This window comes from Macaca fascicularis, chromosome 5 (assembly GCF_037993035.2).
Source record: "Macaca fascicularis isolate 582-1 chromosome 5, T2T-MFA8v1.1".
Lineage (NCBI taxonomy): Eukaryota > Metazoa > Chordata > Mammalia > Primates > Cercopithecidae > Macaca > Macaca fascicularis.
Window position 1 is genome coordinate 177,568,847 of NC_088379.1, and position 17,560 is coordinate 177,586,406.

Below are 17,560 nucleotides of genomic sequence, written 5' to 3' on the forward strand. Positions count from 1 at the left end.
GAGTAGTAGAAGTCATCGCAGTAGTATAATATCACGTAATACTTTTTCAAATACGATGAGGGAAGAAAATGTATAGCTTTGATCAACAGAGTTTAGCTCCAAGAACAGCGGCAAAATAGGACTTGGAAAAATCTCTGGCAAACCTGAGAGCAAAGAATTCTATGTATGATCTGTCGCATTTATAGGAGAGCAGCCACCATGATTGTTATGAGATTAGATGCCACAAGATCCATGAAGTTAAATATTCACATTTTGGAACCTCCGGAAAGCAGGCCAGTATTTTCTCAGCAGGCTCCAGCAGTATGCTTTAAAGAACACAACTACTGTTTATACTCTGCGCACGTTGGATGCACGATAAAATGACAGATTGGGGACAGGTCAGAGCAAAAATGTGACACAGGGAGAGCTAAATGGACTTCTGCAAGTCTCTCTGGGACATAACTTTCTTAAAGGAAAATACAACAACTCTCATTGGACCTAATTGCTGTCCCATCACGTTAAGTCCAGAATTCAGAGATTCCTGAAAAGTGCTCTAAGGACGACAGGGAGCCAAGGCTACAAGCGTTATGCATTAGTAGGGGACTACAGGCTTCTCTTTGCTGAAAAATGATAGATGACCTAGGCAGGCATGTCATTTCCTATTTTGTGCTTTCATTTTTCAGACCAAATTGCACTAAACCACAAAACCATCGTGTGTCCCATGATCGATGTCATTGACCACAATCACTTTGGGTATGAGGCACAAGCTGGGGATGCCATGCGAGGAGCCTTCGACTGGGAAATGTACTACAAAAGAATCCCCATCCCTCCAGAGCTCCAGAGGGCAGATCCCAGCGACCCTTTTGAGTGAGTAGCAGCCAAGGGAGGGGCCAAGGGAGTGAGGGCAGGTAACTCATTGCAGTGTTAAACCTGGGCTCAAGAAGACAATTATCTCTAACAAAATGGAATAAAACAGGTGGTAAGATGTGCAAAACATCAGAGAAAGGTCAGACCTACACCCTGTAGAAAATTAAAAGCTGTGCTGAATTCATGGATCACTCCTTCTTAAACTTTGCTAAACATGAAACTATACAGATGAAAGAACCACAAAAATGCATAAACAGAAAATACATATAGAAGGAAGGCATGTTCCCTTCTAAGACGCTTTCTTATTTTCAGGTGTCTCTGTTCTTTTGACTTTTCCCTAAAGGATTACTGAAAACAACTATTTTGTTTTTCTTTTATTAGAAATTGATATAAAATATGAACCAGTGTTTAAGCCTACTTTCTACACCCTGTTGGAAATTGTTTACCTGTAATGGAAGCGTGCTCCTAAGCAGGTGTTCCCACAACTGAAACATGGGGAATTCAATCAAAGTGATGTACCCAGAGTCAATTATCTTTGATAATCCTGCCCCTAATTTAAGTACATACTGTACAGAGAAGAAGGTACAGCAAAGATCTAATGATTAATTTCTACCAAACGACATCCCATTTTTTCAGTGTGGACATGAGAAATATGCATTTAAAGAAAAAGAAAAAAATATGTATAGTTTAGTTTGACAGACTATCAAGACCATTCATATAGTAAATGGTAAACTTTTTCCAACAGTTAGCCCAGAGATAACCCAAGGCATACTATATATCTATTCTTCATACTGCACCCTTTGACATCATTAAAATTGTTATTTAAAAACTATTATATATGTTTTTCTTAGTACAAGAAAAATAGATATATCTGTGATCAAGCTTTGCACACTCTGAGTCCATTTAAAATGCATTAAATATTATTGTCTTTTCACCAATAATATGGGCTGTAAAAATTTGCAGTAAATAAGCTACTGAGTACAAAAACCACTTCTCTGACACTAACAGTTTAAATTACAATAACATTTCAAAATTATCAGGAAAATGTTTCCTACACTTCTAGTCTTTAGAAAAATGAACTCCTGGGGAAGCAAAGGGAATTTCAGAAGACATTAGCTTGATACCACGCTAGAGAAGTCGTTTCTTTTGTAAAATAAAGCGCTCTCATTAAATATCCAGAGCTTCTGGAGTTCAGCCTCTTTTGACTCTCCACTTACTGGAGAGTTTTTGAAAAGAAATAATAAAGGACCTTTATTACTTCCTCAAATGCTTTGGCCAAAATTTCACAGATATTCAAAACTACTAGAAAAGCTTTTTAGTAATCTAAGCAAAAGCGTTTCTAATAAGCATTTGAAGTGGGCTTAGCTGAGAGATGCTCTTCAGACTTCTCTGAAGGTAACCATCTGAAAATCTTGACAGAGAGGGGCTTAAGGTGGGACGAGTGACAAGGGTGTGAGGTGATGCATATGTTGATTAGCTTGATTTAGCCATTCCACAATGTGTACATATTTCAAAACATCATGTCGTACATCATAAATATATACAACTTTTATATGTCAGTTTAAAATATAGCTGAGAAAAGAAAATAAATTTAAAACATTTTAAATGTAAAAAATTTTTAAAACATGCATGTGGAGAGGAGTACAAAAGGCCTTAACCATGGTAGAACTGCTATTAGATGCCGGTCCACAGCAGAAGAGCCACAGTTAGGCCACTACAATGTGAAAGTACCATGTTTTAAGGGCTGGAACTCACCCAGGCTGGCTTCCCAAATGCCGTGATAGTGACTGGTTATCATGACCTAAACTTTATTTGCACTGTGATCGCAGAGTAGGGGTCCTGCTTCCTGAAACAGTGGAATCAAAATGCTATCAGAGGAATCTGCAGTGGAGACAATTCTAAAAGCATTCTCAGTGCCTGTATTGACAGTCAAAATTTTTGTCAGGCTGACTCTGACTGTGGCTATTACAATATCAAGCGCCTTGCTTAACCACAGAGCTGGCAGAATTGGTAACTTTCAGAACTAGGTTACCTCTTGTTTCTGTCACCTACTTAGGTGGTTGTTGAACTGTCAAAAATTGCATTCATCTATTGCATATTACTATCTTTCTGCCTTAAGTCTTATTGATTCCTAGGAATGTGGACACTTTAGCCTCCTGTAATAAATGTAACTTGTAGGAGGTGTCCACTTTGATCTTACAAACCGTGTTTGCCGTCCTGATAATAAAAGAATGGTTACCCAAGCAGCTCTGAGCAGTGTATCGGCAATTTCATTATCACGGCAGTCACCTGAATGTGCTCATAAACAGACAAGCTTTAGGCTACAACTTGCTTCTCTAGCTGTAAAGCTTTAAGGTGCACAGAATGAAGGCAGTCTATCTATACATCTTTCTTACAGTCTTTCACGTTTCAAGAGGCTGCTGCCAAAGAGTGTGGTTTTCTGTGGGAAGACAGGGAGAGGAGGCTGAAAAGCTGGGAAGAAGGGAAACAAAGAATGTGCAAACGTATCGCAAACCCCAGGACTTTTCATACAATAAGGATGAAAAATGTATCTTTCTTTAGCAAGTTTATCAAATGTCTTATGTGACAAGATTTGAATTATCTCATTTATTCTGCCATTACTTGAATTTTCAATGACTACTGATTAGAGCAGTGTTTTTCAACCTGAAAATTCTGTGAAAGTAGTTAACAGTATTTAATTATTAATGAATTGGATTGAATTCAATTGAAAATTTTAGAGTGTTATACTAGTGGGTAGGTATAAGTGTCATTTCTCAAATATTCAACTTCAGTTATAAGGTATATATGAACCTTATGTCATATAAACTGTATTTCCTCACATACACTACACAATGAAAGAGGTCAACATCTACTAACTTTCTAAACTAGGAATCAAGACCTTCAACAATCTGTCTAGAAAAGAAAAGGAAAACTCATGGATAACTTTGAGCATTAAGAAAATATTTACTGATATTTACAAAGGGATCCTGTTTTTCAACAAATTGCTACTAGAATGTAAGAGAAAAAGCAACATTCTTGATACAAATTATCATATAGTGGTCATAACTTCTATTGGATTGGATACATTTAAGAAAAATTTTGGCTGGGCATGGTGACTTGTGCCTGTAATCCCAGCACTTTGGGAGGCCGAAGTGGATGGATCATTTGATATCAGGATTTCAAGACCAGCCTGGCCAATACAGTGAAACCCCACCTTTACTAAAAATACAACAATTAGTTGGGCATGGTGGTGGGCGCCTGTAGTCCCAGCTACTTGGGAGGCTGAGGCAGGAGAATCACTTGAACTCAGGAGGTGGAGGTTGCAGTGAGCAGAGATTGTGCCACTGTACTTGAGCCTGGGCAACAGAGCCAGACTCTGTCTCCAAAAAAAAAAAAAAAAAAGAGAGAGAAATATTTTGGGGCCAGGAGCAGTTGCTCTCACCTGTAATCCCAGCACTTCAGGAGACCAAGGCAGACAGATTGCTTGAGCCCAGGAGTTTGAGACAAGCCTCGGCAACATAGCAAAACCTTGTCTCTATGAAAAAAAAAAATAATAGTGGGGCAGTTTATTCAATTTTGCATGACTGTAGTCCCAGCTACTTGGGAGGCTGAGGTGCACAGAACACCTAAGCCTAAGAGGTTGAGGCCACAGGGAGTCATGATCGCACCACTGCATTCCAGCCTGTCTCAAACACAAAAACAAAACAAAATTAAATTAAAATAAATTTTTAATTTAATTTTCTAAATTAAATATTTGGGGTTATTTATTAAGGAAGAAACCAGAATGCTCCCTCTTTCTGATGGCTTTTATCATGATGTAATGCCTTGAGAAAATTCTTGTTATTCATGGCTTTTAGATGGTTTTCTCATTACTGGTCCATCTTGAAATCAGGGCACTTAAAAATGAAAGACTTTTCTATGTGACAAAACATAATATGCTCCTTCAGCCATGATGACAAAGAGAAAGATGTTCGTTTGCTTTCTAAAAGTTTAGAGTGGGCCCGAAGAAATTATCTTGTCCAAATTCCCTTCAATGTGAGCAACCACTAGACAACGTCCAAGACAGGCATCCAACCTCTGCAGTAACTCATCTTTAAAGTAAATTTCCTACCTCAAAAGATATCCTTTCTATTAGACTTATTGACAGACACATTTTCCCTCGCATGAAGAAATTCTGCCTTTCTGATCCCAAATTGTCCTACTCGAGGTACAAGGAATATTGAATTGGTCTTTAATGACAGAGCTATTAGAAATATTTGAGAACAATTGCCATGCCCATACTACTCAAGAGGGAAAACAACAAAACATTTTTCTTTTCCAGGCTACATATTTTCAGTTCTATCACCATGTTTTCCAGGTCTACCAGAATCTTGTAAAAGTTCACACTCGTTGATGTAACGCATCAATATATGTAAATTCACTTCACTGCTGTAATACTACTAACGTTTCTCCAACGGCAGCATGAAATAGTCCATCCAGTATATCAGGTATCCAGACCCTAATACATGACTCTGTCAACTGTAAAAATCAAGTTAATTTCTAGAGAATGTATGCAGGTTCCTAGATATGCTTCCTTTTGCTAAATACAAAGAATCGATTCAGCAGTTTATTCAATTTTGCAAGTTGATTATATTTTTCGGAATCCACCTCTATTCTGTCTTTGTGATTGTGGGAAAATTATCTTTGCACTGCCAGTCTTCCTCAGATAGATCTTCACAATTCCTTAAAGACTTATAGAACTAAGAGTTTTAATCACCATCGATGGAATTCTTGCCTAGACTTATTAGTGAGAACTGACATTCTCTATTTTCCATCTATTTATACTACCAATTTCCAAAATGTTTAAAATAAGTATAATAAATATATACATACAGCAATGGGGAAAAAATTCACAGGCTACAATCATTCTTTTTTTATTTATTTTTTTTTTTTTGGAGACGAAATCTCACTCTGTCGCCCAGGCTGGAGTACAATGGCATGATCTCGTCTCACTGCAACCTCTGCCTCCCGGGTTCAAGAGATTCTCCTGCCTCAGCCTCCTGAGTAGCTGGGATTACAGGCGCACACCACCATGTCTGGCTAATTTTTGGATTTTTAGTAGAGACAGGGTTTCACCATGTTGGTCAGGCTGGTCTCAAACCCCTGACCTCATGATCTGCCCATCTTAGCCTCCCAAAGTGTTGGGATTACAGGCATGAGCCACCACACCCAGCCACAATCATCCATTCTATTCTCTCAGAAACCACTATGTTCCATAGACATATCAGTCTGAATTCAGTAATTCCTCAACCAGGGCCAATATCTAGCCTACAAATGTCCCTAGGCACGGATAGCAGTAGCTGTGACCCATTGCCAAGGACCTCAAGGTAGGCACTTCAGACATGGAAGATCCTCTGACATGGGCCAAAGGTGAGATCCTTGTGAGCTGGTTCTGCAATCCAGAAGTGTGAGGCATAGCTCACGCTAAAATGGAGAAAATTCTACCTCTCTGCTACAGAGAGTTGTATCACTGTCACACGGAAGTGGAATGCTTTCTATAGATTTACTGATAGTACCTCCCTTTGTTCTTCCAAGGGACACCGTGCAGAATTTGCAGACTCTCTTTCTTGTATAAGAATGTGAGAAAGTGCTGATGTCAACACCGTGTGAAAGTCAGTGGTTCTTAGGTAACAAATATAACTTTCTGCTAAATGTAGGCTTAGAATAAAATCAGAAAAAAAGTACAAATAATCATAAATTCATCAAGCTAGAAGAAACCTTAGAGACAATTCAACTTCTCATTTTTTATAAAAGAGGAAACCTAAGCTATACAGTCTAAATGACTTATCCAGTGTCACCACCAGCAAATTTAACAGCTGCTACTAGAATCTGGGGTTGCTGACTCATCATTCCATACTATTCTTTCTTTCACACATGTTGATGGAGGGGAAATTAACAGTTGTTAAATGTCTACTGCTATGGGTCAGGCACTTTGCTAGGAAATTTGCATATCTTCTTAACCCATTTAATCCTTATTTCAAGCCTATGAAATATGTAATTTTTACAAATGAGATGATTCAGGCTCATAGAGGTGAAGCAGTTTTCCCAAGTTTACACAGCAAATAGGAGTAAGAACGCAGAGTAAGAATTCCCACGATTCCGTGGAGATTTTCCCCTCCCGTTCTACTTAGAGAAGACACATTCTCTAGTGGTTAAGGAATAATCATACTCAAATAGGGAAAAAGCCTTCAGAGAGTACAATTACTTCTTCCCTAAAACACAAGAATGCAGCTGATAAGTGAATATCGTAAAGTCAAAACATCACTAACCTTTACCAATCCTTACAGAAAGTCTTATTTCAAAACACGTTCAGGACACTGGGCCAAACAAAATCACTCCAGGTCTGCCTCATACAGATAGACCTGTGCCTGCATAAGGGTGCCCAGTGGAGAGTGTAAGTAAGGCTGAGATTGAGCCTCTGTTCATAATACCAAAGACCCAGGTTTGGGTTGACTAATCTGGAGGAAGAGGGGCTCTTTCTCCTTGGTGGGCATAGAAGCTCCACTTTTTTAACACAAAGGAGATAACAACAGATTGAGGATCAACTTACTTGATGCCTAGAATAAACTATTAGCTTTTATCAGAACCTTGTTGATGGCACTAATTTACCTTCAAAATTTTAGCATCCCACTTGGGTAAATTTCATTGAGGGTTAGGGGTACAGTAGCCTACTCAGAATTTGAAAATAAAGATAATCTGTTTTACACAAAACTCTTTCCACATAGGTTTTGACCCAATATTATTAATTCTACGTTTAATCAAAATCAGTAAAGCATGAAATTGATTTCCTATGGAAAAAGGGACTGGTCAAAACTGAATTTAATGTAGAATATAAGCTTAGAAGGATAACTTTGGGGGTTTTCTCCACTTTCATCTCTAAGTTTAATTAGATACTGTTCATCCTCCCTTTTATTCTCTCCTGCCCCTCTTAGGATACCTCCAGAGCCTGGAATATCCATTTGGTAGAGTGGGAGAAGTTTGTTCATTTCCTGCTTCTCAAGTCAAGTCAATATTCTCACAAATTTTGCAGATCTCCATGAAATTGCTACAAATCTTCCTCCTCCTCAAAAAGTCAAATTGATACATAAAACTACCAAAGTATGTGCTCCTTGACCTCAACCTCCAACCATGTAATTCTCTATGATTGAGGTTTCAAAACTGAAGTTCCAAACATTTGAGGGATTAGATTAGAATCTATGTTAATCAGTTTAGTCTAGAGACAAGTTCCAGGAGAGTTAACTAGGTCTTCAGCTCTCCACAACCACAACCACAGATCTTGCCTGAACTTCTCATTATTTCAGAAGCCCCTCAATTAAACTGGCCAAATAGTCTATTTAATGAAATCTGTGTAGTATGTAATATGAAAACTAACATCTGTTTAGCACTTCACCATATGTAAAGCCCTCACTACATTATCTAATTAACTCTATGTAATAATCCTTTTGAATGGGTTAAAGTAGATATTGTGGTTTTCTAATTTGCAAATAGAGTGAGAACCAAATAAATGAAGAGACTATAATAATGAATAAGGGACAAAATCAGGACTCAAATCAACGCCTTCATTCATTCATTCAGATTTCAAATGTTAGGTTTAATCAACAGTCTCATAGGACTCAAGTTAATGCCTTCTTTTATTCATTCAGACTTTGAATCCTAGGGTTAATCAATAATTTTCTTTTACTCTCCTTGTAAGAGAAACTTAGGCACCCATTAAGTGAAGTCGTTTTGTCAATTAATGTTTCATAGCGAGTTCATAATAAGAGCAGGAAAGGAAACAGATTGCCTTGTTCCCCATACTGTGTTCTTATCATTAGACCAAACTAGAGCTGATAGGTTGAAAATATCAGCTTTCAGTTACTAATGAAGGGAAATGTCAACAATGCCAGCTTCTGGCCTGTTTATAACAAGATCTAATTCAATATTTGACAACCGCAAAAGGACAAAATGTTTAGGGAAAAGACTGTCAAACTTTTAAATGGTGTCCTAATCTACAGAAGGTGAGAATAAAGGAGTAGAAATGGCTCAAGTGTTTAAAAAACTAATCAAAATATTGAATAAAACCAATCTCCTTTGAAAGCCCAGAATAAACACTCACTGAAGATTTTTTGAATGTAAAGTAAAATAGTATAACACGGGCGGAGATGTTCCAAAGCAAAGTTGTAAATTACCCGTCTCTCCTTTTGAAGCCCCCTCCCCCATTGCTTGGCTCTGGAGACCCCTGGCTGCCCTGGGCCCCCAGTCTGCAGGGAAACCACATTTGACAAAGAAATTCTCCCTAGGGGTAGCAACAATCTCTTTTCCCTTGTCAGAATCAGAACTGACTGTTTGTTTCTTCCTTCTCCTGGTGGGTGTGATCTTTACCTCAAGAGGATGTTCCCTATGACTTTCTCCTTCCTTTAACAGTTAAAATGATATTAACAAGGCCTGGCGCGGTGGCTCAAGCCTGTAATCCCAGCACTTTGGGAGGCCGAGATGGGCGGATCACGAGGTCATGAGGTCGAGAGCATCCTGGCTAATACGGTGAAACCCCGTCTCTAGGCGCCTGTAGTCCCAGCTACTCGGGAGGCTGAGGCAGGAGAATGGCGTGAACCCGGGAGGCGGAGCTTCCAGTGAGCTGAGATCCGGCCACTGCACTCCAGCCTGGGCGACAGAGCGAGACTCCGTCTCAAAAAAAAAAAAAAAAAAGATATTAACAAAATCAATTCCTAAATTAGCAATCCCTGTAATTATTCTGCTGTACCTGTCTGCTTTTCTTCAGTTTGTCTTGGTCTCTTGAGATCTCTGGGTTTCTGGGATAGCTTGGGCTTTGAGACCTCCTCTTTCTGGTTCCTGACCATGTATCTGGACTCTTGAACTGCTTGTTTTTCACTGAGACTTCTGCAAGGGCCATTCAATCATAGGTAGCCTGGTAGGTTATGTGCACTATTTTAAAAGACGATGAGACCCGTTCATCCATCCTGAAAGAGGTGTTCACTCTTGCATACCAGCCACTCAGGACCATGGTCTCTGTGGAACTCCAGAATGCGCTGCTCTTCTCTACCCAAACCTTAGGGTGACTTGTGTTCTAACTATCCTCTGTGTTTCTTTGGTAACATCGCCTCTTGAACTTTGGGCTTCTGATCTCATTCTTGGTCTTGCTTCACTGCTGCCAGGTTAGATAGCTCCTCCATAGTCAGGCTAGGGTTTGAATTCTTCATGCCAACCACCCCTAGACCTCCAGAACCACCCAATAGTTATAGATAAAACTGCACCACCTGAGACATAGCAACGGCTCCCTGTGTGTTGAACTGCGAAGTTCACGAATGGATTGATGACTGTTTTTTGTAGGGTTTTTTTTTTTTTTTTTTTTTTGGTCCATTTACCTGTTATATGAACTATTATCCACTTTGTTCTGCTTCCCCAACTGGTGTCCTGAGTCTGTCTGTCTGTCTAATGTGTGAAGGTAATTTGCTCTGTCCCTTCCCTACCCTTAAGATGTGACTTGACTTCATCTCATTTATTCCTTAGCTGGGCATTTTCATGGATTCTGTCCTCTAGGATATAAATGCTCCACTCTCTTCTTTCTGGCTCCCTAGTCTTCTTTAACTGAAATCTTTCTTCCTTTAGCTAAGGGAGAAACTTCCATGCACCTGTGAAAATACTGTCACAGCCCCCTTCCCAGCACCTGAAGTTCAGCAATATTGATTCTGTCCCGATAACATGATCCCAGAGCATGGTAGAATTAAACAAAATGTTCTGCCATTCACCTAATCTTCCTCTTCCCTCCCTGCAGACAGGGCTATAGGCCCAAGGCCTGTATATTAGCTTCATTTCACTTCATTTTCTCACCCAAAGCTTCATTGCTAAAATATCACCTTCAGCTCTGCTCTCCTCTTTGCTTTCTTTCTTAGTTCAAAAACTCTTCTTTTTTCCTAATCATTTCAACATCAGTATTAGAATGTAAACTCCATAAGGTCAGGGAGCACAGTTTTCTTCCATTCAGTCATTCTTTTTGCCTAATCATTTCAACATCAGTATTAGAATATAAACTCCATAAGGGCAGGGAGCGCTGTTTTCTTCCATTCACTCAGTGCTGTGTCACTAGCACCTAGTCCCTGTGCATAAAAGACACCCAACAATATGGATTGAATGGATGAAATAAATAGCAAGGTTGGAAGAAGTGGTCAGACAAGGTTGTGTATATTTGAAAAAGAGATGACAGTTTTTCAGAAAAGGATGCTAGCTACAGAAAATGTTGTGGCAGGACTGAGCACAATTATTTATAGGGTGTCACCCACAGAGCAGTCTAAATAGAGCATAAATTCTTATACGGGAGTGGTAGAAAGTAAAGAAGAAAAGGAAGAAATGAAGAAGACAATAGAAGGCATTTATCCAGTATGTAGAAGGAAGAAAGATGATAAATAAATATTTTAGAAAAACTCGAAGGCCTTCCTGAAGTCCTTTACACCATGAATGAAAATTAAAATCATTCTTAAAACCACAGCCTAGGAGATAACAACATCTTTAACAAGGGGGCCAGGTAATGATATTGATCTTCAGTTCTGTCCTTTTCTAACAAATAACGAGATGCTATAAGCATCTTGTGCTGTCTAGATTCTAGACACCACCTAGAGCCCAAGCAGGTGGGAGCAATGGACTTCAGGAGGGTTGACCAAAATTACATGCTTGAGAACAGGGCTGGGAAGGGCCAGTGGGCTTGATGGCAGTGTAATCTTAGAACTTATATATATGGACTATGGTCTTAGAATGGGAGGGCATAACAAGCCTGAACGATATGTATGGATCTAAAGTCTAGTGAAGAAAACTAAGCCTTACATGTGGCGTGCCGTTGAAGCCTTCACTAGTTATATGTAAAGAAATGATGAAAACTAGAATCTGTATCCAGGAGTCAGCAAGGAGTCTCTAGTCCTGAATTACTCTATTACTCTGCCACAGAGAGGGAACAGAGTTGGCCACCAGGGCTTTCAGTCAGAACCTGACTTCCATGGTATAGTGTGTGTGTGTGTGTGTGTGTGTGTACACACATATAAGTAATAAATTGATATCAGGTTATTTATGTATTTATATTTATATGTATATGTGAGTATATATTATATTATTTATGTGTGTATGTGAATGTGTCTGTGTGTGTGTAAATTGCTTCAAATGATTTTTTTTAAAAGAAAGTGGATACATATGAATAATAGGAGTGAAAAAGAAAATCTGGCTTTGAGTCTATGCTGCTGTCTTCTCAGTGGGGCTGACTTTGTTCAGGATCACTCGTGGAGGTAGGTGGGATTGGCTTCAGGTGAGAAACCTTCAGAAATGAGAGAATTCCCTATCTCAATCCTCTAACAAAGTCAGAGCAAATCTTTTAAAAATAAAATAGTACCGCACATACTCCCCTGATGTAAATAGAGTTGAGTGACACTAGAAAAGTAACAGACTTTCATGAGCTTATCTGTGACAGAAGTCATTAGTCTTTACTGTTTGCTGCTTGGATTATTTATCTGGATCTAGGCTAAGTATCTAAAGTGAGGCTACATCCACAGAGGCACTGGTTTTGACAAGATCATCACTCCCTCCTTCAATGAAATAATCAAGCAATGACTATGATGCTAAATTGGTGGGACAATTCTTTTTTCTCTTTTTCCTTTTTTTTTTTTTTTGTTATCTTTCTTTCTTTCTTTTTTCTTTGTCTAATACTTCTTGGTATAGATGCACCTGGAAATACATTTAAGAGAAAGAAATGTCTGTTTTTGTGTCCTGGAGTGCCAATAAAAATGAGACAAAATGGACTCTTGCTGGAGGGAGGGAGGGAGATTATATGGCATAATTCAGTGGAAAGGCTGAGGCCAGGCCGCCAGTGGAAAGCCTCGTGCTGGTTGGCCACTCCAGGTTGCAGCTTCTGATTCAAAAGTGATCTCGAGGGCACCTTCCCACTCCAGCCTTCTTCACTGATGGAGCTCAGTGGTAACACGAAGATGTTTGCCATTTCTGTGTCTTCCTCCGGCATGTTAGCCTGTTTTTCTATCAGTGGGAACTAGGTTGGAAGCCCAAGACTCAGCCCAGATCCTGCTTCTGGGATTGAGGTGAGCCAGGGCAGGACAGCAGGAGCTTAGGGTCTTCCAGCCTGCACTGGATTGGTGGGAAAACTCATCCAAGGCCTTCCGGAAGTGGTACACAAAGGGAGAAATTGAGTAAAGTGGTGGATAAGGTAAAAGTATACATGAGAGAATGAATGATTACATCACAAGCCACACAAAAAAAGAAAGCCAGGTTTGAATACCGTGTAAGAGGGGGAAATTGTAGGGGAAAGCTATGCATGGCTGAGAGAATTGGGATCTGCACATACAGAAGCCAGCGTGGGATCAGGCCATATTTCCCTCCTCCCCACATCTATCCCCCAGCCATTCCACGAATTTAAAGTTAGTGAAGAATACAGGCTAGCTAAGTGTTCTTTCCTTTGCTTAACACTGCTCCAAGAATTTACATTTTAACTTTTTGTAGTAATAGAAACCATCTCATAGATAGTAATTGTAGCATATGGAGCAGGTTTGAAACATACAGTTACAACTCAAGTGGGCATGAATGTAACTTTCTTAATCTCCATAACTGAGCCTTACAGAGCCCTGGAGTCCTGCTTCCACCGTGAGCAGCAGGCTGGCTCCTAACACATTTGGGTCCAGGGCAAGAGTGCAAATGAAGGCTCAGGTGGCATATGGCTAAGTATTTGGAAGTTTATTAACTGAGCTAGCAAACTACTGGATTCTGTTCTGTCCTCCTTTCTTGATCAATATACCTTCAAAACAACCCAGAGAGTAGGGATGCATGTAGAATTGCTCCTCAGCGTCCATTCAGCTCTTGCAGCACCGGCAGACAGGCAGGACAGCAACCCACAGCCCACACCTTCCCCCACTGTTTGTTCTGTGCCTCCACAGCCCGTGGGCACACACAATGCAGGTGGACAAGGAAGCCCACACATCTAATTCCTTCTACAAAAATAGCCATCCTTTGCCCAACTCCCAGCCCTAAGGATGTAAATTCCAAACCCCGGAAAGCAGCCCATGGAAAAAGAATCAAACCATAATGGAATGACTCAGGCCTTTGAAGCAGGCTCAGAATCCTTTGTGCAGGGAATAAATCAGTCTGGAAAACCCAGTTCACAAAAGGTGTGCAGCCTGTGGGGATGTGGGGATGTGGGGAATGGGACATCCCTTTAGCCTCCAGAGTACCCATCCCATAGGGAGAGGAACATCCAAAGAAGACCAGAGCACGGCCCTTTTTCCTGAATCTCAGGTCACTGGACAGCAGTGAGCCCCTGATCTCACCAATTAAATGTGCATTTCTTCTGATCCAGAACTTGGTCTCTTATGGGCAAATTCTCAGTAAATTCCCAAATCAAACTCAGTCAATTCAAAAGTCTAACTCCATGCCGGGATTGTTTTCCTTTCCAAACTGCTCTGCTCAACTTTCCTCCATTCTCCTCCACTCTCAGGATGGCATCTTGATCGTGAGGCAAGTCACGATAGGGACAGGTGTCATCTGATGCTTTGTCTTTCTCAGCTAGCCTCAGCTGGATTCAGATTGGATGCAGCAGACCTTTCAAAAGAGGCTTTGTCCTCACTGAACAGAGTGCCCATAGATGTCATGTCTCCATCTGCTCTCTGGCATGGTAGGGTCACGCTCCCTCTGACTCAGTTCTACCTAAGTTCTAAGATCTGGCTAAGGACTAGTCCAAGAGGCCCAGGCTCTTACTGGACCCTAGCTTTGGTTTGTTCAGCCCCAAATCTCAGAGGTGAGTCCCTTCACCCTGCTTCACAGTGCAGGTCCCCTAGCTTTCAACTCTCATCTGGTCCTCTCCCTCCAACAGGCAAGAATGCCACCCTTTGCAGGTTATGGATAACCAAGAGGCCCTATCTCAGGCTCTGTCTGCCTAACCACACCACGCCACTCATTCTGTTGTAATGAGCTTCCTCATGTTGGCATAGAGCATGTTACTTAGAGGTATCCACAAACCATGAATTCTAGGCAGGAAGTGGGGACAATCCCTCTATGTTCTGGAATCCTAAAACTGATTTGGAGTCTCTGTCTTCCTACCACACTCCACCTACCAGGACCTGTTAGAAGTGGGCCAAAACCTCCCAACTGTGATTTGTTGGAACCAACACCTCATGTTCTCTCTTTCAACAAATCATTGCTCTTGCAAATGAAAGCTCTGTTTCTTCAATACTATGTTATTTTGAAAGCCAAGCTGAGCAGTGACTTTCCTATTCTTAGTGGTGCACTGCCTTCCTCTAAACCAAAGAAGCCTGAACTTCTATGGGTGGAAAGCCAAATGCAACAAGAAAAAGAAGAAAACTTTTATCAATAATAATTTCTTTCAAAAATACTATCTCACTATACAAGTTTTTTTTTTTCACTGCATTCTTTAAGTGGTAGAGCAAGGAATAAAAAATAAGTAGCCTTCTGCTTGCACTTTAGACATTGAAGGAAGAAAGGAAAGGCAGGTCTGCTTAGGTGGAAAATACAGTGGACCAGGCACAGTGGCTCATGCCTGTAATCCCAGTACTTTGGGAGGCCGAGCCAAGCCAATCACCTGAGGTCAGGAGTTCGAGACCAGCCTGGCCAACATGGTGAAACCCCATCTCTACTAAAAATACAAAAATTAGCCAGGCATAGTGGCAGGCACCTGTAATCCCAGCTACTTGAGAGGCTAAGGCGGGAGAATTGCTTGAACCTGAGAGGTGGAGGTTGCAGTGAGCCGAGATGGCGTCACTGCACTCCAGCCTGGGTGACAGACCAAGACTCCATCTCAAAAAAAAAAAAAAAAAAAAAATACACTGAAGTGCTCCAACCCTCATTAAACCCTCCTTATTTTGTCCATTGTTTTCCCTGAACCCCACATCCCACAGGGAGGGAAACCTGTCTGTCGTTCTATGCCTCCCCTCACTCAGGGGCCACAGTCAGCCCTGCTGTCAGGGAAGGACCATTTCCGCCAAGGTATTCCACACCACCTACCCAGACACAGATCATAAGCCTACCAGTCCTTTCTTCAAATGGATGATCTGATCACCATCATGTGTTAAATTAGCATTTTAAAAAAGGGGAAGAAACAGAATAAACCAACAGAACCTAAAAGAAACAAAGATACTTATTTTAAAAAAATCAAATTATCCTCATCCACAATCTAGACCAGTTTCTGTGTGGAAAGGGAACAAGCACAATCCTCATGTATTTCAAATATGATTACTAAAAGAAAAGATTAAATGGATGGCCCAAATAATAGAAGGAACCAGGCTAAAGTCCACACTGGCAGTCTGGAGGAGAAAGTCAAGGAAATCCCTCATGCTATAAAGCAAAATAGATGGAACCAAAATCTGGGCTATTTTCCTAGGGCTTCCATAACAAAGTACCACAAACTGAGAGGCTCGAAGTAAGTGAAACTTGTCTCACAGTCCTGGAAGGCAAGAAGTCCTAAGCCAAGGTGTCGGCAGAGCTATGCATGCTCCCTCTGAAACACTGGGGAAGGGTCTGTTCCAAGCCTCTCTTAGCTTCTCCAACCTGCATGCATTCTTTGGCTTTTGGAAGCATCGCTCTGGTGTACTCCCGTGCTTTCACATCCTCTTCCCTCTGTATGTGTATGAGATGCAACCTGAGAGAGAAGAGTTACATCATAGGACAAAGGCATGCAAGACATTCGCCATCCACCTACATTCACTCTTAGGAGCGCAAAGCACAGACAGGAGAGGAAGAGAGTCAGGGGTCAGATCCACAGGGATGTTAGCAGAGGGCGTGTCTGCCTGTTCCTGGCTGGAACTTCACACAGTGACTCCTCATAGTAGCTACTATTTGTTGGATGACGGAATTAGTTTAGAGTCAGTGTTGGTAGAGATACTCTGTGCTGGATCTTTCTTTCTACCCATGCTTCAGCACCTCATTGCTTCAGGTTCTGGAATCTGGTATCCATGTGTGATCAGCACAGTGAAAGAAGAAAGTAAAATATTTACCAGAAAGTAAATGGGGATGCAGGGCATGGGATCTGTAGTAGGAAGATTCCTCTTGCCTCTAGAAGGAGAAAATACACCAAAGAACTTCACATGCTCATTTAGACACAAATGAATTGGAATAACCTAAACTGCAAGTATTTATTCACCATAATTGAACATTTTGCAACTCACTGTCTTTTCTGAAAACAAAATGCAGTAGATATAGCCTTTAAGTAATAGATTTCTAACTTTCTGATGCACTTCTAACCTTTGCTTCTTGGTATCTGAAAGTTTAACTGGGCACATCCTGCAGACTACTTCTTGGCTCCTGAGACATAAAATTCATCTTGGTCTGACGAATGCTTTCTTCCAGTTTTATTTGAGAAATTCCCTAGAAGATAAGGATAATTTTAAAAGTCTGAGAAACGAAATCAAAGGAAATCTAATTCCACAAAGAATGCTGAGTCTAAAAAATAAATTATAATTCTGGAAGACTGAAATAATTCTTTGAAAGACAATATCCCCATAAGTATACTTATATCTAGAATGTGCATTCAAATAAATTCCACCGAAAGACTGTTTTTCTCATCTGAGCTCACACCATAGCCCAAATAATTTTATCTTAGCTGACATAATATAGTGAATTTAAAGTAGCAACTAAAAATTCACTAAGATGAATGCACATAGTAAAATAGATAAAGAGAATT

At 40.4% G+C, this 17,560-nt stretch overlaps 1 protein-coding gene across 2 annotated transcripts in view; it reads left to right on the top strand.

Annotated features, from left to right (window-relative positions):
• The window catches only part of GALNTL6 (polypeptide N-acetylgalactosaminyltransferase like 6), a 1,202,623-nt gene that overhangs the window by 979,754 nt on the left and 205,309 nt on the right, over positions 1-17,560 (top strand). For both annotated transcript variants that reach the window (XM_015451034.4, XM_015451035.4), the window contains one exon: positions 663-846. In XM_015451034.4, the coding sequence (XP_015306520.2) occupies positions 663-846 (184 nt within the window). The remainder of the gene's footprint in view (positions 1-662; positions 847-17,560) is intronic.